A 19,564-nucleotide genomic window follows, 5' to 3' on the forward strand; every position below is an offset into this window, starting at 1 on the left:
GATCTGTATTAAGGTTCTGCTGAAGTTTCCAATAAAAATTCTAGCTTAAATTCAGCACCATTCATTTTGGAAAGCTCAGTAAAGCAAAGATTGTTAGATAATGGAAACCATCATGTGTTAGCTGGTTCCTCTGTGGAAATAACAGTTATGTTCTGAGTCCTGACTTTTAGCCGTTAGAAGAGTCCCCCTCCCCAGCTGGGACACAAGGGCCTGAAGCCCCTAATCCCCCTGTGGTTAAAGGCATGCTTGCACCTGCCCCCAGCCTAGATGCTGTGCCAACTCACTTTCTCACCTGTTGGCGATTTCAGGCTTTGAGAGATGAAAACCCATATTCTGTTCCTACTCCTACCCCTTTTTCTTTGGGGGAAGAAATGGAAACCTTCATTAAAATCATAGCAAACTGGATTCTTTCTTCTCTCCCTCTTAAGGAGCCGGTGGGGTGGGTCGCAGCCACATTAAGAATGCCCTGCTCAGCCAGGACCCGGAGAAGTTTGAGTACCCTGCCCCGTGTAAGTAATTCTGGGGGGGGGGGTGAGGTGGCTCAGAGGGCAAGCGAGAGCACCATTCTCCATCTGTGATACTGCAGTAGTCCTTCTTTGGTGATTTTATTTTAAATATTTGATTATAAAAACAAAACACAATTTAGGAAAGATACAAATTTGTACCCATCATCACTCCAACTATGAGCATAACTGTGTTTTCTTATTCTCTTCTGTGTTGTTCATGTACATAAAAGAAGCAGTAGTAAACAATTTTATCCTGCTTTAAAAAAATAAGTAATGTGTGCTCTAGCTGGTGTAGCTCAACAGATTGAGTGTGGGCCTGCAAACCAAGGGGTCACCAGTTCGATTCCCAGTCAGGGCACATGCCTGGGTTGCAGGCCAGGTCCCCAGTGGAGGGACTATAAAAGGCAACCACTCATTGATGTTTCTCCCTCTCTCCCTCTTTTTCTCTTTCTCTCTCCCTTCCCTTCTCTCTAAAAATGAATAAATAAAATATTTTTAATATTTAAAAAGTAAAAAATTAAGTAGTATGTTATTAAAACTTAAAACTTTTTCTCTTTAGTTTACATTAGAAACATTTTCTCATGTGCGTTAATCACTTTGAGAACTTTCTTCTAGTCCACTGAGTGGCTATACTGTAATTTCCTTAGCTACCCCACTTTTATTTGATGTCTGGGCTCTCTGATTTTCATGAAATGTCTCCTAAATCAAAGCAGTGCTCAGGTGAGGCACAATCTCTGCAGCAGTCCCAGATAGAGGGGAATCTGGCCAGTGGTCAAGTGGGGAGTTAGATACTTTACATTCCCAGAAACGAATCTGCAGAGCATAGGTGTGTATATATATTCCCAGGAGGAGATTCTGTTTCTCAAAGTAGAAAAGAGGATTCTGAACCCGATATTAGTATTTTTTTATTCCTTGCTTCTCCGTTTTGCCTTTAGGGACATTGTGACATCCTGGGGCAGAAAGAAAATGGACCTGGGTTGAGAACTGAGTGAGGAAGTCGAGAAGTAGAAACAACCAGTATAGGCTCATTGTTTAATAACTTTCAATGAGAAGGGAGCTAGAGAAAGAGGGTGATAGGTCAAAATAACTTCAGATCAAAGAAGAGGTGTTGTTTTATAAGCTGGAAAGGGGATGATGATAAGGATGGAAAGCAGGGGAGGTCCCTTGGGGAGGGCTGGGGAGGATTGTGTTTCAAGTTACAATATCTGGAGCACATTTACTTAGAGCACAATTTATATGAGCAATACTAGATGTTGTGACTTAAGAACATTCTAACAGTTAACAGTATAAGTTTAAATAAAACCAAAGTATTCTTCTTTCCAAGTTATGAAAACTTTAAATATACTTCCAAGAAATCCTGACCATAGCCTATAGATCTGTTTTTAAAATATCTCCACCTGTCATTTCTCCATTTTCAAACTTCAATATTCCTGGGGTTGGTGGTTTGAGACATGGGACTTAATGTTAGGGAAAATAATGATAGGAATGTTTTACATTGGGCTTTGCCTCTTAAAGTTTAAATTTGTTCTGGGTGGGTGGGGGATTTCCTGATATGCATCATCTCCTATTGTCAGCCCTTAAGGATTCCATGGGAGAAAACCTTCTCTCTGCACCAAAGGCAGCTAGGGTTTCAGCAGACACCATGGTCTGTGGCGAGGACCCTGAGTTTGTCAGGGGTTTGGGTTCTTGTGCGCAGATACAACACGGCTGCCCAAGAAGAATGAAGAAGATGGGAAGGAGTACCACTTCATCTCCACAGAAGAGATGACAAGGAGCATCTCTGCTAATGAGTTCTTGGAGTTTGGCAGCTACCAGGGCAACATGTTTGGCACCAAATTTGAAACAGTGCACCAGATTCATAAGCAGGACAAGATTGCCATCCTGGACATCGAGCCCCAGGTGGGTAGGCATGGAAAGGCAGGAGTGGATGGGGAGGGGGTGCTGAAGAGCAAAGCTCATGGAAATCTTTGGGGAGCTCAGATTTGCTTCATGTACTTTCAGTGGGGTCATACGGAAGAAGAACAGTAGTACTGGAAATGATGGAAAGAGCGCTGGGGTCAGTGAAGCCCAGAGATGCTTACTAGCAAGAATGCATCATGACAGCTAACTTTTTAAAAAAATATTTTCTTCCTTTCTCTTCCTCTTTTCTAGACTCTAAAGATTGTTCGGACAGCAGAACTTTCACCTTTCATTGTGTTTATCGCACCTACTGACCAGGGTACTCAGGTAGGAAGCGGGGGATTGTGCAGGGTGGGTAGGGGTTCACTCTCTAGGCCTGTCCAAACTGGGACATCAGTCCAGATCATTGCCCAGAGCACTGGCTGGAGCTCAGCTTCAGCTTGTGACCAAATCCCCTATGAGTTTGCTGATTACCTCTATCATTCCCACAAGGCCAAGAAGCCCAAGGACATATATATTATGTCTCAGCAGACACTTATTAAACCACTAGCTGGACAATGGCTATGCTAGGTAATAGGGACACAATCAGTGTTCCAGACATGCCCAGGGTCCAGTGGCAGAGATGGACAGTTGGGTAAATCTTGACACTTCAGTATAATGTGGGCTCAAGTGGGGTGAGCAGGGGGGACTGTGAAGGAGACTGAACCCACCCTGTGGTGTGGGGTGGATGTGGGGAGCATGGGAGAGGAGAAAAGAGGCCAGGAACATAGTGAAAGGTCTCCCCTGCTCCCCACTCCACAGTTCTTACCTGCCACACACACACTTTGCTGCACCCTGCTTTTTCACTGAACACAATGGTCTTTGTGAATCCGTGCATGGAGAGCTTCTTCAGTCTTAGTGCCCGCATGGTCTCCCATTGCGTGTATGCAGCATTGTTTTGTGTCACTATTCCCTTAGAGCCATTTGGGTTGTTTTAAAACTTGGACTATTATAAATAACATGGCAGCCAATGGCCCTGTACAAATGGCATTTCACAGGTGTGCAAATCTATCTGAGGAAAAATTCCAGACAGGATTGCTGGGTCCAAGATGCATGCTTTGGGAATTGGGAATTCAGACAGAGATGATTTACTTCAGAGAGTGCTTGCTTCCCTGTGCCAGGATCATATTTTCCAAATTTTCACTTTTGTCCAGCCTAATACAGGGAAATATGAGTCTCACTGTACTTTTATCTTTTTTAAAAAAGATTTTATTTAGTTATTTTTAGAGATAGGGGAAGGGGAGAGAAAGAGGAGAGAGATATTGATGTGCAAGAGAAACATCAATTGGTTGCCTCTCACATACTCACGCACCCCACCCCGGCTAGGCACCTGACCACAACACAGCCATGTGCCCTGACCAGGAACCAAACTGGTAACCTTAGTTTGCAGGCCAGCACTCAACCCATGGAGCCACACCAGCCAGGGCTGTACTTTTATCTTGTACTCTAGGCAGTTGAGTATTTTGTCAGACTCTTTTTTTTTAAGATTTTATTTATTTATTTTTAGAGAGAGGGGAAGGGAGAAAGAGGGAAAGAAATATCAATGTGTGGTTGCCTCTCACGTGCCCCCTACTGGGGACCTGGCTGACAACCCAGGTATGTACCCTGACCAGGAATCGAACTGGTGGCTCTTCAGTTCACAGGGCGGCACTCAATCCAGTGAGCCACACCAGCCAGGGCTTTGATTTTGTCAGACTCTTACAGGCTATTTGTATTGCCTTTTCTGTTAATACCTGGTCATGTTCTTAGCTTATTGTTCTGCTGATTATTGGCCTTTTTGTTATTGATTTCTAGGAACTCTGTATTAATTATCACTTTGTGATATCAGTCACAATTTTTTTTTTAACAATCTGGCATCTTTTGGTGTTTTTTGCTACAGAAACACTTTTACGGAATTAAATTATCAGTCTTTTCATGGCCACTTGTTTTGGGGTTCTAGAAAGAGACCTGGGATTGTCAGTCACACATAACCTTGTCCTGGGATTGCAGCTCTGAGAGCTGCTGAGAGGGCTCTCCATGCTCAAAGGCAAGAACTGGGAGATGGCTGCTGGTCTTCCAGAGTGCTCTGATTAGTTCGAGGGTTACTTTGAGATCCTCTGAGAATTGTTGATTGCCTCTCCATGCCCTTCCCCGTTAACATTCTAAAGCAGGGTCTTCAGGCCTTGTCTCTAAGCAGCTGACTGCGAGCCAGGCAGTGGTCCTAACAGTCAACAACTACTTAAAAGCCGTCCCTAGCCTCTCAGGCTGGGCATGCTACAGCCTGCTTTCATCAGTGGCTCTCTCTCTTCTTTGCAGACGGAAGCCCTGCAGCAGCTGCAGAAGGACTCGGACGCCATCCGTAGCCAGTACGCTCACTACTTTGACCTCTCATTGGTCAATAATGGCGTTGATGAAACCCTTAAGAAATTGCAAGAAGCCTTTGACCAGGCGTGCAGTTCTCCACAGTGGGTGCCTGTCTCCTGGGTTTACTAAGCTTGCAGAATGCAGCGGGGAGGAACTACTGTATGTCCTCCCCAGTATTTGGAACTCTATTCCCCTTGCTTTAAGACAAACAGGGGCCCTCCAGCTAATTTGTGTCAGCTTCCAGCTCTATGCAACTATCCTAATTAAGCAGTGGGTGTCGGTCTTGTTCAAGGTGCTGAACCGTCTGGGCTCTAGTTTTCCTGATTTGAAAGCTCTGGCGATTGGGGTCCAGAAGCACTATCCAAATGCAAATACTAATCAAAAATGGCGTATACAGGGAGGAAAAGCACTGGACCCCGTCTCTCTATGGCCTACACTCCTTCACCTTGAATCACACTGGGCACTCCATTTGTCTTTACTTTGAAAACTTTTTTTACTGCAACTTTCTAAAATGGCAAAATCAAACAGCTGTGCAATAGAATGATGTCTGCTCTAGGAAAACCCTTAAAAGCAATAAAAATGTTACTGTGTTAAAATGCTGATGACCTTGTAAGTGTTTGGGTTTCCACCCACACAAGCCTATGGAAAGAAATGTCACCAGCTTTAAGTTCATGGAGCATGGCATTCAACAGCAGATGCCTCCCTCAAGCCTTTAACAATCTTAAGGGTCTGGTGGTCCCAGTAACCCAACCTCTTGTGCATGTGACCACATGCTGGGCAGGGTCCAATTAGGTGCATTATGACATATGTGCATGTACACGTGCAACGTGTTAAACACACTGAAGGCAATTTTGCTCCATGGGGAAATAAGCCAATATCTTTGCTTCCACTTGCACTGGCCTTGGTTATGACATGCCTAGCAAATCTTGCCACTTTCCCTACCAGTTATTGTAGGGTTCTCTTTATTCACAAGACACGCTTTTTACAGTGGCCACATGACTGGCTGCAGAGATTAAACTGTCAAGAAAATGAGCCACTGCTAGGATTACAGAAAAACAAAAACTCACAAACCTCAACCCCCAGTCCTGAGCCTGAGCCTGTTGTCCACTTAGGATTATCCTGGAACCCAGCAAAGGGCAGACATTTATTGTAGCTTCCTGCTAGTGCTTGGAGGTTTACATGCTGGTCACACTAAGAGCGCCAGGGCAGGGGGGTGGGGGCGGAGGCTTAGTGGTGGATCCTGAGCACTGGGGTGCACATACCAGCAAAGGCCTCTCCTCCCTGTAGCTGGAGACTACCCACTCCTGCCCCAGCTGCTCCTCACATTCTCTTAGGTTTCCGTAACAGATTGGAAGCAATCCTAGACCTCACCAAGGCCTTTAGATTCTTTAACATCCATCCACCACCCCCCCACCACTTTTGTCACTCAAGTGGGCCATCAGCACAAAGCTTCAGTGGGCTCCTGTCACCGAGTTTGAGCCCCAGGTAGCTTTTGTGCTTCCTTCAAGCTTTTTCAGGGCATATCCGCACACTCACCCCGACACCTGACAGACCCATCACATAATAGTTATACCTTTCTCCTTTTCTTTGAGATTGCCGAATTTGTGATGATTCCTTTGTTACCTAGTTAACATCTTCAAGAGATTCCAGAGTATTTGATCCAGTGCCCAATCAGCCCCCAAGGTGCAGGTTGCAAGACAGACCCAGAAAGAAAATTAACCAAAGGAAAAGCATCACATTTCAAATACAGCAAAGTCTCTAGATTTTTTAATCAAATTGTTATTTTTTGTTCTACTATTGAGATCACCGACAATCAGAAAACCCAACAGGAATACTTAATGTAATAAGTCAACTTTAATTAAAGTAAAAATTACAACCTTCTTCCAGCAACAAATGATTGCATCCTTTGAAAGAAGGTAAAAACAAGAGAATACATTTTGGATTCTGCCACATACACAAGTAGGCAGATGGATTTAGGTACATGAGCCTGTACACAACGAGCTTGAGTAAGTACACCAAGTACTAGGCCAGCGGGATTGGAAATAGCCTTTCAGATGAAAGACTGAGGCCTTGCCAGGCCTTTATCTGGGAGATCCATGGAGTCAGAAAGGTGGCTGACACCGGAACAGACCACTGTCCTTACAGCGCAATGGGGATTTACCACCCCCCAGTAAACATAGGTGTTACATTCTTTTACTTTTTCTGGACCATTTCACTCTGCAATTTTTACAAACTTTTTAAACAGAGGGGTACTGGCGAGTGGCAGAAGCAAGTGAGTAAATGACAATGCTGTTAAAACGGCCATTAGAAACCAGCTACACGTGGTTACTGGGGAGTGCGGGGTCTGAGGGCAAGGCTTCCCAGCTTTCCCAAGCAGAGAAGTGGGTGGCATCAAATCTGCCTCCTGCACCCATGTCCTTAAAACAGGACAAGATGGGATGACCACACCAGGTATTGTCACCGAGGTCTCAGAGAGCAGCTAAAATCTGCCTTAGCTCTCCACTGTTTCTGGGACCTATGTTCCATTCCCTCAAGAACAAAAGGAACTATGTTTTCTTAATAAGGCTTTAATCTCTCCTCCCAGGTGAGCACAGTGCTTAAAGTGATCTCCACTAATCAGAAACTACTTCTGCTTTTATTTTCTTCTTCTTCTTCTTCTTTTTGGTGGTATCACTGTCCTGGAAGAAAAAAAAAAAGAAAGACCACAGAATCTGTTAACAGAACCATTCCCACTCTCCCAAAATGAATTCGGGGAAGTCACACACAGTCAAGCCTTCTAGGATCTCTAAGGATATGCGGGGATAAATCATTTTTTGCACATAAACACAAAGTCCTAAGCTTTTCAGTGGTGCCCCAGTGATCCACTTTTACAAATGGGCAGATTCCCAAGCTACAGCCTCCCCACCTACCATCAACAGAATTCTAACTATGAGCAGTTACTACAAAATGCCAGGGCCTATCTCTGCACATCCACTGTAGTAGCAGGGGACAAGGGCACTCCACTGACATGGGGCAGCTCCTGGAGTAACCAAGTTGGTACCCATTGGGCAATTCCTCCCTGCGCCCACAAGGACTAAGTGGGCCAAGGTATCTTTAACATCTTTATACACACCCTGTCTCCTGGCTCTCCCACACTCTCCAGAGCAGCTTTGGCCTTCTTATCCTTCTTCTTCTTTTTTTCCTTTTCCTTCTTAATCACTTGTGGAGATGCTGGTGAAGTCTCATCACTTTCACTCTCTCGCTTCCTCTTTTGCTAAGGTGGAGACATTTCATCAAAGGTTAACATCTTAGGCAAAAATGGATAGAAAGGTTAAGTCAAAAGGTGCGGAGCTACGAGAAAAAATCCTGACTCGGTACAATAGGAAGTTTTCTAATTATGAACATCAATGGGTCTTTAAATTTACCAAGGATTCAAAAACAGTCTCGTCCACAAAGAACAGGAAGCCATGGCCATGGCAGGAGTAGCAAAACGGAGCTGAGGGAATGAATGGCCCTGAGCAAGCTGTTTTTTTTTGGAGGCCAACCTCACTAGTATAAAAAGTAGAACTAGGCCCTGGCTGGTGTGGCTCAGCGGACTGCCAGCCTGCGAACCAGAAGGCTGCTAGTTTGATCCCAGTCTGGGCACATGCCTGGGCTGCGGGCCAGGTCCCCAGTAGGGGATGCATGAGAGACAACCACACAATTGATGTTTCTCTCCTTTTCTCCTCTCTCCCTTCCCCTCTCTCTAAAAATAAGTAAATATTTTTTAAAAAGTTGAACTACATGTCCCCTAGGGGTGCTCCCACCAGTCCTCAAAGGTAGCAGCAAGGCAGGAAGAGCTCTTCCAGAGAGCTTGCTTCAGGTCACTCAGTGCCACACATTATTTCCATGCTGTCAGTGGTCCCCAACCCTGGGAAACCAAGCTGCCGCTGCACGCTTCCCTTCAACTTTTGAAGCACTAAACTGGTGCCTTCTGGAGACTCGTGCCAGCCTCAGGTGGCACTGCTGCTCCTGCTCAGCCCCAAGTGTCACAGCCTCTGATTTTGATACACCCGTGCCATCATCTGACCCAGGGTGGGGGCCACAGTAAAATATAACCCCACACTGTTCCGGTGGTGTTGCCTAAGCTGAGGTGGAAGATGAGGCCAGCGGAATTCCTGAGTCCACACTTCTCCCAGAAGACTGGTGAAAGTGAATGTCACCTACAGAACCCAAACACCCTGAGGTATAACACGTCATCTCTCTGCACCATGCACCCACGGGGGTGGGAGGCCCTGCCGTACTGAGCCAGGTTATATGGCTGGACTGCACATTCGCCAAAAACAAGCCAAACAGAACCATCTCCCAAAGTGTATTTCGAACCCATCACAGGATGCCACTTACCACCTTTGGGGTCTGCGCTGTTTCGGCCCCCACCTCAGTCTTCACGACATCACTGAAAGGAGAGGCAGTAATGTTAGATGCACTGAACAGCTTTCCACACAGGGACTGCCTTCACCAGCAGTCAATCAGTAATATCTGGCAAGTCTAAGCCACCATCAAAATGCTGACGCTGGACAGAAGAACTTACCACTTACTGTTGCAGACTGACTCCCTCTAGAGTCCCACAAGCCAGACTAGAAAGGGATAACTGTCTGCTGCAGAGGACCAAGCAATTGACCCGAGCAGTCGAGGTGAAGCAACCAGCTGCCATCCTACAGCCCTCAAGGCTTTGCAAAAGGTCTCATGGGTTCTTCTGCTCCCACATCTAGCAAATCCCCCCCTACTCCACAACCAAACCTGCTCCTCACCTGGGCCCCATGACTGCCTATCTTCATTTGCAGTTGATGTACTCATCTGCATGGCCTGCATGCTGTGCCTACCCCTCCAAGTTCAATACCCTCCTACCTTCACCTGTAGCTGAGGCACACTACATCCAGGCAAGTATGCCATCTCTGCCTGCCCCGGGTGTCTAATAAACTAAAAGCCCTGCCCTCACCTGTAGTCAACATACTCCTGAATCCAGGTGGCGGGTGTACTGTCTGTGGGCTTGCCATGCTTGTCCAGAAGGCCCTGCTTGATCATCAGCTTCTTCTGACTTGCCTGGTGGACATCAGGGTTTCAATGTCAGAAATGTGCCAACACATACAGCAGGTATTGTGACTGCATGCACATGGCTCAGGTCACACTTCTTCCTTGTGTACTCCTCATAGCCCTCTACAGAGCACTCGAAATTCACCCTCTCTCCAACAGGAGCAAACAAGGGACTTGTTAAAGCTTACTGTCTTGGTGAGAGCCCCTGCAGTGCCCTTCTGTGGCACAGGGCCTTCATATGTACTGGCGCGCCTGCCCTGCACCTTCCCTCCCCTCTTTACCTCGTTGACATCTAATGCCACACCTTTCACACCAGCATGGCTCAAGTGAAGGCCCCTTACCCAGATCCCCTCAACAGGTCAAGCCCTTCCACTGTTACTGTGCAGGTGCCACACACCTCTGCATTCCTTGATAAGACCTCAACTGGGCTAAAATCCACTATTCCATGGTGCAGTTTGAGTGATGCCCATGTGCTTCCTCCCATTAGATGGAAATCTCTAAGGTCTGAGACAGGCCAGTTTCCACTCAACATCGACTCCCCCAGAGCTCAGCACAAGGCAAGGCTGTGGCTCAGAGGTTACACCAAGAGCTCCCCAAGTATTCAGCAACACTAAACAAAATAACCTGGCAGAAGACACACCCCATCTCGCTTACCTTTGGACCTAACCCCCACTTCCGAGGGTAAGTGTCTCTTTCCATGATCACTCTCTTGATCTTGGCCACTATCCCATGGTCACAGGTAGAGATCACTGCTGTGGTCATTAATGCGATAGCTGCAAGTGTTGTGGAGAGATATTGGAATCATTTAAAGAGGAAAGCCTTGATAACTGGTAAGCCCAAATGCCACTGGTTCATACAGCTTTTTCAAACTCTAAGCTCTACTGCCTTAATCAAAGCTTCACTGAGGGATACTGTACATAGGGATGTACAGACAAGAAGTGGACTAAGGGTTCTTCATTGATAACCATGGACATTTATTCCCATTCTTAATGATTTCCTCTCTCCTCACTGGAGAACCAGCTGTTGAGACATGGCCTCTGGCAACAGCCACAGGGACAGGGGTAAAACCCACTTATCTCCTCCCCCACATGTGCCTGTCTGACATGGCCTTTTGCTGTGGCCACCCCTACAGACCCCTGATAATACAAGTGAGATCAAACCAAGACCAGGTACCTGCCCTGTGTGAACCTGGCTATGACGGTGCAGAAGAAATGAGGACAACGTCCCCTCTTACCTATGCAGACTGCTTCCCCTTTGGTGGTGATGACCACGATCTCCTGATTGACTTCAATGCCATCCTCATATCGGAGAAGACCCGGAAGCATGATCTTCGCCCCATAGCAGATTGCATTCACCTACAAGGATGGTACCACCTGTGAGAGCCCCAGCCACTGCCCTCCACCCCACCCCACAGCAAATTCAGACATGGGGGGGTGGGGCCTGTGAGCACCACTGCACTTTGATACAAGGCCAACACCATCAAGAGCCACTGGCGTCAATCAGCATGTGAAGGAACTCCAAATGATAGCAACCACTCACCACACACCGGGCAGTTTATGCATGCTGACTCAGAAATGTTAAGTAGGACTTTAAATAGCTATGCCTTCTATGCCTGTGGAAGTTTAGGATGCTTTCATTTTAAATCTAAACCCAGCCTTAGTCTCCCTGAATTGCTCTTCTCTATTACTTATCATTAAGGGAAAAAACACCTCGACAGAACTAGATCTATTAGATCTATTGGGACATTTGGGTAGTAACATGGTCCCGAAGTACCTCACAAGAGCAAGATTACCAAGGCCAACTGCACACAGGTTTTGGCATAACTTATAGGCCAGCAGGTACAAGGCCACCTCTCCCTGAGTTCAATGGCATTCAACACATTCATCTGCCTTGTCTCATCTCGTCTTTACTCACCCTAGGTCTCTTTTGCTGACCACATTCCACCTGCCCCTTAAATTTTCCCAGGAGCTACCAGTTTGACCCTAGCAAAAGGGTGTATCACATTTATGTTATTCTGTTTTATGTGGTTAAGTATTGTCAATCATTATAGTGGTATGTTTTAGTATACCTCATTAATTTGTTTATTATGAATTATAACATAAGATACATCAAATAGCCCTGGCTGGTGTGGCTCAGTGACTTGAGTGCCAGCATGCTAACCAAAGGGTTGCAGGGACAGGTCCCAAGTTGGGAGCATGAGAGAGGCAACCAATAGCTGTATCTATCTCTCACACATCAATGTTTCTCTCCTCCTTTCTCTCTGCCCCTTACCCCCTCTCTAAAAATAAATACAATCTTTTTAAAAAATCTATATAACAAGATAAGAATATGAATGATAAACCTCAAATTATTATATGTAGAATTTACATCCTTTGAAGTTAGAGAATTTTTTTATTGCCACATAACATTGAAAGCTTGATTATGCAGTTGGTCACAGCGACAATCTTAATTTCCAAAGGGCCATTCTCTCCTCATGATACCATTAGGAATAAAAAGGGTGTTTACAACATTCTGGATTCCTTGAAAAGAAACTCATCCTTAAATCATTACTAAAGAAGAGACCCAAGCTGACAGTACGCTCAATGTTATTTAGTAAATATACTAAGAAAAAAAGGCTCGAAAGGCTCAGTAATGTTTAGGTTTTATAGACTCAAACAAGTATTTAAACATGACAAGATTTTGTGAAATTCCCAAAAGGGAAAATGCCTTATATCTTTGAAACTCTCCAGTCTCAACTTTTTATCCTCATCAAAACAAGTTTTTCTAGCAGTAATTTAAATAAAGTCAGTTTATTAGGCACATGGAGAACTACCAGGTTATGAGGCCAAATTCCATCTACTACTGATAGTCTATTTCTTGAACTAAGTTACTTTGGGAAAACTCTTAGGTAATTGCTTAATTTGTCTTTATAGAATTAGGCCTAGCATTAAACTTTTACTTTAATTCAGTACACTTAGTTTTCTTTTTAAAAAGATTTTATTTAGCCCTGGCTGGTGTAGCTCAGTGTATTGAGCATAGGCCTTCAAACCAAAGTGTCACCAGTTCAATTCCCAGTCGGGACACATGCCTGGGTTGCAGGCCAGGTCCCCAGTATTGGGGTGTGAGAGGCAACCACATTGATGTTTCTTTCCCTCTCTTTCTCCTTCCCTTCCCCTCTCTCTAAAAATAAATACATAAAATCTTAAAAAAAAGATTTTATTTATTTGTAGAGAGGGGAAGGGAGGGAGAAAGAGAGGAAGAGAAGCATCAATGTGTGAGGGAAACATGGACTGATCACCTCTCGCACGCCCCCAACTGGGGACCTGGCCCACAACCCAGACATGTGCCCTGACCAAGAATCAAACTGGCAACTTTTTGGTTTGCAGGACAATGCACAACCCACCACACCACACCATAAGAGCTAAATTAGTATATTTGGTTTTGATTCAATCAATCAAAAATGCTTCATTGACAAAAAAGGAAAAAGACCCCAGGGTCCCACCTACAAAACCAGAAAAAAAAAGGGGGGCAAAATAAGAGACAAATACTAACAACTCAGAAAGCCCACAGAAAGTTAAGTTCATGGCCCTGACTGGTGTAGCTCAGTGGATTGAGCGCAGGCTGGGAACCAAAGTGTCCCAGGTTCGATTCCCAGTCAGGGTACATGCCTGGGATGCAGGCCATGACCCCCAGCAGCTGCACATTGATGTTTCTCTCTCTCTCTGTCTCTCCCTCCCTTCCCTCGAAAGAAAAGAAAAGGAAAAAAAAAAGAAAAGAAAAGAAAAGAAAAGAAAGTTCACAACATCATGTTTCCCCTTTTTAAATAGAAAAGTTTTCAGAACATGGACTATATCTCATCTTTGAAGACACATTTTGTCCAAATATGGACACCCAGAACTTACTGCACTGTCTTTCATAACCAGCCGCTTATGAGATGTCAACAGCTTTTCCAAAGGGTAAACAACTCGCCGCAGGTAACTCTCATCCTTGTGGTTATCGTACAGCCACTGGGCATCAAGCACGTCGTGCATTGTCACCATGTGGTCCTGAGAAGCAGCCATGTAGAAAAATTATTCATTGTCATCACATCTCAAATAGCCAAACAGACACCACACTTCCAAAAACTGAAATGAATTTAGCCTTGTCTGCTAATCCAAGCTCACTAGTCTTCAATTTCTTTAGAATCACTTCTCTTTTGGACATCTTTAACCTGATATATTTAAATCTGAACAAGCAGTTTTGTAGGCTGTGAGGTAAATGAATAGATTAATGCTTTCTATCCAACCGTCTCCCCTAGCCTGTATTGCAATGTTCCAAAGTTTAATTAACAGAACAGGGAAGATGCCCTGAACTGAACTCAACACTTTGGAAATTGCCTTTCCCAGGACATGAAGCAGGTGGAGTCCCACCAAGAGCTAGAATATACAGGGTGGGGCAAAAGTAGGTTTATAGGTGTTTGTATGGAAAATACAATAATAATATAAGAATAAACTCTGCTTCTCATACTCACATCTGCACACCTACTTCTGGCCTGGCCTGTACTATGTACCAGCCCCAGAACTGCCAGCCCCACAGTGGCGTACCTTTTCACTCATGACTCCAGAACGAACCCTCCGAAGTTCCTGCATCTGACCACCAACTCCCAGTAACAAACCAAGGTGCACACACAGTGTCCGAATGTAGGTGCCGGCCTCACAACTCACCCAAAAGATTCCTAAGATACATACAAAAGTAGCACATATTCTCCTAAGTAAATATATCACCAGTTGAGAACCCAGAGTTACTCTCTATCTGAGCCAGAAAGACTAGAAATACACACAGGCCATGGCTGCACCATATACTAAGGGCATCTATACTTTTAACAACAGAGTATAATTTTCAAGAATCCATTCCTCCCCACATATGGTCTGTTAATTCAGTTCCTCACAGGCCTAACAGCTTACCTAATCTTCTCTCAGGATCATACTCAATCATTTTGCTCTCATAGATGGTCCGCACTCGGAGTTGCCTCTTTACTGCAGCAATAAGAGGGGGTCGCTGGAATAAGGCACCCGTCAGAGTTTCTAGGGCCTGAGGCCAAGCACAAAGCAAAATAAAAGACTCTCATTGTATGGACTCTCAAATAAGATCAAAGAGCATATTTTAGGAGTTTGAGGACACAATCAAAACATACAAGATTTCTTTCAATCATTGAAGATCTAAAAGACCCTTTCAATTTTTGCTTCTTTCTTCAACTACATGGGGATGGCTCAGTGCTGGATCAGAACTCTCCTCACAAGGGACATGACCAGAAGTGCCCTTGCCATCTGTAGTCACCTGTCCAAGCTGGCTAAGGCAGCCCACTGGAAAGGGCACAGGAGAGTCCAGCCAGGAAAGCTGACCTGTTTCCAGATCACCAAAAGATTCCCTCCCTGTAATTACAGACTTACCCTGGCAAGTTGGGTTCCCCCTTCAATAGCATTGTGCAGCCGGACAATTCCCACATACTCTTTGCCTGAAAAATGACAAAAGAGTAGTCAGATGTGGCTACTGAGTTTTCTGTATTCTGTATATACTCCTATCAATTCCATTTTGTGCAGCAGAAAATGCAGTCAATTTGACCTTCTGTTCCTGTAAAATTTTGCAGTAAGACAGATTTCATGGTGCAGATGTGGGAAAGGAATGACAACACCTTCTCTCATGGGGACTTCAACTTCCAATGTGCTGACAAGGGCAGTTGGAGTACCCAGTGTAGAGCCTGCCTGGAAAGAAGTCTTTCAAGGTCAAGTACAATCTTCCCAGATGAAAATGTGAGAGGGCAATTTAGGCAGAAGCAGCAGCATGAAGTTAGAGGACCCTGGAGTGACAAGCTGAAAAGCTGCACTTCGACACAGGTCTGCCTCAGGGCTAGGAACAGATGTAGTTGGCTCAACGTGCACAAGCCTAGTAACCTAGCACCCCAAGAAAAGGCAGATGCAGAGCACAGAAGGCACATAGAAAGTAAAACTGTCTCTGCTTAGGATTTTTTTTTTAACTGATGAACGAAATTTCAAGAGCCAAAAGGTAGAAGGGAAAGGAAATACAGAAAGCTATCCAATCTCAAATTAACCACCTCTTCCTTCCCTCTTCCACATACCTGCACTCTGTTGTGATTTTACCAAGCGAGTGGCTCGTTCTATGCAGACGATTAAACAGCCAGTCACCTTGGGATCCAGGGTACCACTGTGTCCTGTCTTCTCCACTCGCAGTATTCGTCGGATCCAGGCCACCACCTCATGGGACGAGGGGTTGGAGGGCTTGTCAAGATTAATGAAACCTGTCCTAGAATGGGAAAGAAATTACTGGGCATCAGTTCTGGTCCCCTAATAAAAACAAAATCTGAAGAGTAAAAAAGAAGACTTCGCCATAGGTACAAGTTACATGATATTTAGAATAATGCCACCCTAAGATGCCACTACCGCTGAGTAACTGATGTAAAAAGGGTCATTTTTAAAGAACAGAAGTTTGAACAGTGCTTGCTCTGAACACACTTACCTGATATAATCCCCAATCTCTCTCTTCAGAGGATTTGAACCACAAGGAAGAGGTGTATAATGTGTTGTCCTTATATTTAGCTTATCAAAATTCTAAAAAGCAATGATGCAACACAAAATAAAGTTAAGAAGCTATTAATATATGTAAAACAAGAAACCACCACCACTATGATATGGTTACTGTTCAAATTCACAGACCTGGGTCTTGCTCCTGTATGTTCATTATCTGCTGCGACAGACTGTTAAGCCTCCTTACATACTAGGAAAATCACTCATGAGTAATAAGACCAATTTTGTCACTCCTCTAGAAAGACTTCTTGAGGTACTACAGAACAGACTGGGCTTCACCATGCAGGTTTATGAACAAAGCATGAAGTAGCTTTGATTTTGTCAGGGACAAGAGATAGCCAAATCGAGGAGGACTGGCAGCAATATTTCTCAATCATGACTCGTTTGTTCTTACTCTAGATACTCCTATTTCTGCTTTCTCATGTCTGCTCCTTTTCACTCTCCTTTCTCAGGCTCAATCACTGGTCTGAAAGAGCTCCTCTCAATTAAAGCCCATCTTTCACATCACCCAGTTTAGCTTCATTATGGCATTTATCATAAATACCAATTATTTTAACTATGTCCCACCCCTAGATTTTAAGTACCATGAGAGTAGGGACATTGCCTACCAGGTTCACTAGTGTATTCCCAGGGCCTACAATAAAAAAGCAGATGCTATTTAAATGACAGACATAGGCCTGGCTGGTGTAGCTCAGTGGATTGAGTGCAGGCTGCAAGCACAGGCTTCAAACCAAAAGGTTGCCAGTTCAATTCCAGGTCAGTCAGGGCACATGCCTAGGTCGAGGGCGAGGTCCCCAGTGGGGGACACACAAGAAGCAACCACACACTGATGTTTCCCTCCCTCTGTTTATCCTTCCCTTCCTCTCTCTCTAAAAGTAAATAAATAAAATAAAACCCAACACAATAGTCAACAATTTCTAGAGGACATGTTACATGCCAGGCACTGTGGCTAAACGCATTACATGAATTACCTCCTGCAGCCCAAAGTTTGCCTTCCTACGATATTATGAGCAAACAGCTAACAGCCTCTAAGAGTTTAGAGGTTAAATGACTGGCTGAATGTCGCACACTGCCTGACCCAATCTGGCTTTAAAGCCCATGCTTCTCAAGCACTAAAGTGGTCAGTGCCACTCCAAGTGTGGCCCACAAACTGCTTCAAGTCTGTAAAGCGAAGTACAGAAACCAAGAACTAATTGTTTATAAGCTTTGCGGAGTTTGATGTCATTTCGACATTTTAGCTGTATTCTACAACAGTGTTCGGTACACTTGGAAATGGAGGGGAAAAAAACAAACAAAACCTGGTCCTTCACCTCAGACACCTTGAGGAACACTACTTTACACTCTATCACCTAGCATTTCAAAAGGGAAGGATGCTAGCATTAAGCACTCTTAATGAACTACTTAACACTTAAAAATAAAAGCCAGACACTGACCTGATGATGCACAATCTTAACCACATACCTTTAGCAACAGGGGCCACTGAGATGTGTCCAACTGAGCCACTTTGGATTCAGGTTTGATAAGAAATTCTCCAGCATGTTGAATTTCCTTCCACAGGACAGAAACACACCCTATTAGACTTCCCACCTGATTTGGAACAATTCCATTACTACCACAGAACCTTATACCCTTTCAATAGAAAACAAGCTAGTATATGCCTCTTCACTGGAACAAAAAATGACCTAAAATCTCAGATGGGTAAGTGAAGTGCCCCCCAAGAAGGGCACAGCTATTTAAAGAGACAGAGGACAGTGGGTCTGCAGGTGGAATAAAAAAGAAAATTTCAGGGAAAGCAGCTGGTGTGGCCAACACCACTTAGGAAACTACATGTGATAGGAGATGTTTAGATTGGCTGGGACTGTGTACAATGACTGCCCAATTCCAGCCTATTACCTCAAAGCCTTTAAAAGTAGTTTTCTCTAACTTGTTATCTAAGTGATCTTTATTTTTAGTCAAAACACAGGAAAACATATTCCTACTCACTGCAACATCTTCTTCTGGTAATGTCTTGGGCTCTTTTTTCTTTTTATGCTTCTTTGGCACAGTAAATACTAGAAAAACAAACACGAGATTCGGGAGTTTTTTCTGAAAATAAACGCAACTAAGTTTAAAAGAGAGAAGGAAACCAGGGTAGGTGGAAAATGGATGTTTGGTCTACAATTACTGAGGTAAACGATGTGTGATGCCAAATGTGGGGTGCATAAATCCGTAAGGAACTAGAAGCAGTCGCACGTGTCGGCTTCCTTTAGGTTCACCACGTGGCGGTGGCTGGGCTTCACACACTTCTGCGTTCGGCCCACACGCCGGAAAGTTCCATTAAGGGACCACTTGACTGTCCCCGAGTGTATGTGACCGCTATAACTTCCTTGCGTGTAGAAGGTACGTCCACGCCCCAGCCCGAGCCCCTCAACCTCTTTTCTTCCCCAATCATCCTTTCCTCCCCTCACTCCCCGGCGCTGACTGTGGCGTCTAGGCTGCAGGCAGCACAGGTACCGCTAGGTCTCCTGCCACCGCAGAATCAATGGCATGGCAGCCGCCTTTCAAGCCCTAAAAAGGCTGTGCTGTCAGTGGCAGACCCGGGCCTTGTGGTATCAGCTCATCGCGAGGGCCTCCCGCGATCTTGCCCTCACTCATGGAGCCAAAGCCAAGAGGTAAGGCTGGCAAGAGGCCTTGCAGCCAGCAAGCCAGCCCGGTGGCTGAAGCTAACGGACAGCTCGGGCTCCAAGGCTGTCCCCTGCTCCCTTATCTCTGAGGCAGTAGAGTTGGCCCCAGTAGGGGAAACTCAGCCAAACAAATTGTGAAAGAGCGACTCTTACCTTCAACATCCGCCATATTTCCCCGTAGAGCGTGCGAGCCGCGTGGGCTACCGCCAAAAGAGAGATTAACACTCCCACCGCTCTCAGGCGCCACTAGAACCCGCCCACTTGTGCGCGTCCCCGAGCGTGTCGCACCACGGGGAGGAGTCAATATGAAAGAGCCAGGCCTGAGGCGCGCGGGACAACTGAGCAATCTCATTGGCTGGTTTCTCCCAAGTGGTGGTGCGCCTGCGCCTGCGCGTGCGTTTTGGGCCTCACCCCGCCCACAGGAACTTCGGCTGGGAGAGCCGCACAGCCAAGCAGGCAGCAGCTTGTGGGCGTGGCCTGGGCCGCTGTTCATTTACCTGCA

At 45.3% G+C, this 19,564-nt stretch overlaps 2 protein-coding genes and 2 non-coding genes across 5 annotated transcripts in view; 1 reads left to right on the forward strand and 3 right to left on the reverse strand.

Annotated features, from left to right (window-relative positions):
* MPP1 (membrane palmitoylated protein 1) overlaps window positions 1-5,386 on the forward strand; it is a 31,551-nt gene extending 26,165 nt beyond the window's left edge. The window contains exons 9-12 of the mRNA XM_028522984.2: window positions 429-509; window positions 2,203-2,405; window positions 2,658-2,732; window positions 4,740-5,386. Coding sequence (XP_028378785.1) covers window positions 429-509; window positions 2,203-2,405; window positions 2,658-2,732; window positions 4,740-4,916 — 536 coding nt within the window. The 3' untranslated portion in view covers window positions 4,917-5,386. The remainder of the gene's footprint in view (window positions 1-428; window positions 510-2,202; window positions 2,406-2,657; window positions 2,733-4,739) is intronic.
* A 1,139-nt stretch (window positions 5,387-6,525) lies between these two features.
* DKC1 (dyskerin pseudouridine synthase 1) lies at window positions 6,526-19,349 on the reverse strand. Of its 2 annotated transcripts, none has more exons than XM_036016980.1 (15): window positions 19,216-19,349; window positions 18,383-18,450; window positions 17,861-17,947; window positions 16,332-16,423; window positions 15,934-16,118; window positions 15,248-15,312; window positions 14,762-14,888; window positions 14,402-14,532; window positions 13,721-13,864; window positions 11,074-11,194; window positions 10,494-10,612; window positions 9,745-9,848; window positions 9,150-9,201; window positions 7,900-8,037; window positions 6,526-7,465 (listed from the first exon to the last, which is right to left on the reverse strand). In XM_036016980.1, the coding sequence occupies exons 1-15, from the start codon at window positions 19,229-19,231 to the stop codon at window positions 7,400-7,402; spliced, it is 1,515 nt and encodes a 504-aa protein (XP_035872873.1). In that variant the 5' UTR covers window positions 19,232-19,349; the 3' UTR covers window positions 6,526-7,399. The 2 variants fall into 2 exon arrangements, with proteins under 2 accessions (XP_035872873.1, XP_028378606.1); XM_028522805.2 differs by having other exon boundaries at window positions 7,900-8,040; window positions 19,216-19,348.
* On the reverse strand, window positions 9,279-9,406 carry LOC114505862. The gene has a single exon (XR_003685321.1). It is a non-coding gene; the product is annotated as a small nucleolar RNA SNORA56 (small nucleolar RNA).
* On the reverse strand, window positions 14,056-14,189 carry LOC114505852. The gene has a single exon (XR_003685314.1). It is a non-coding gene; the product is annotated as a small nucleolar RNA SNORA36 family (small nucleolar RNA).
* Window positions 19,350-19,564: the final 215 nt, after the last annotated feature.

Source organism: Phyllostomus discolor, chromosome X (assembly GCF_004126475.2).
Source record: "Phyllostomus discolor isolate MPI-MPIP mPhyDis1 chromosome X, mPhyDis1.pri.v3, whole genome shotgun sequence".
NCBI lineage: Eukaryota > Metazoa > Chordata > Mammalia > Chiroptera > Phyllostomidae > Phyllostomus > Phyllostomus discolor.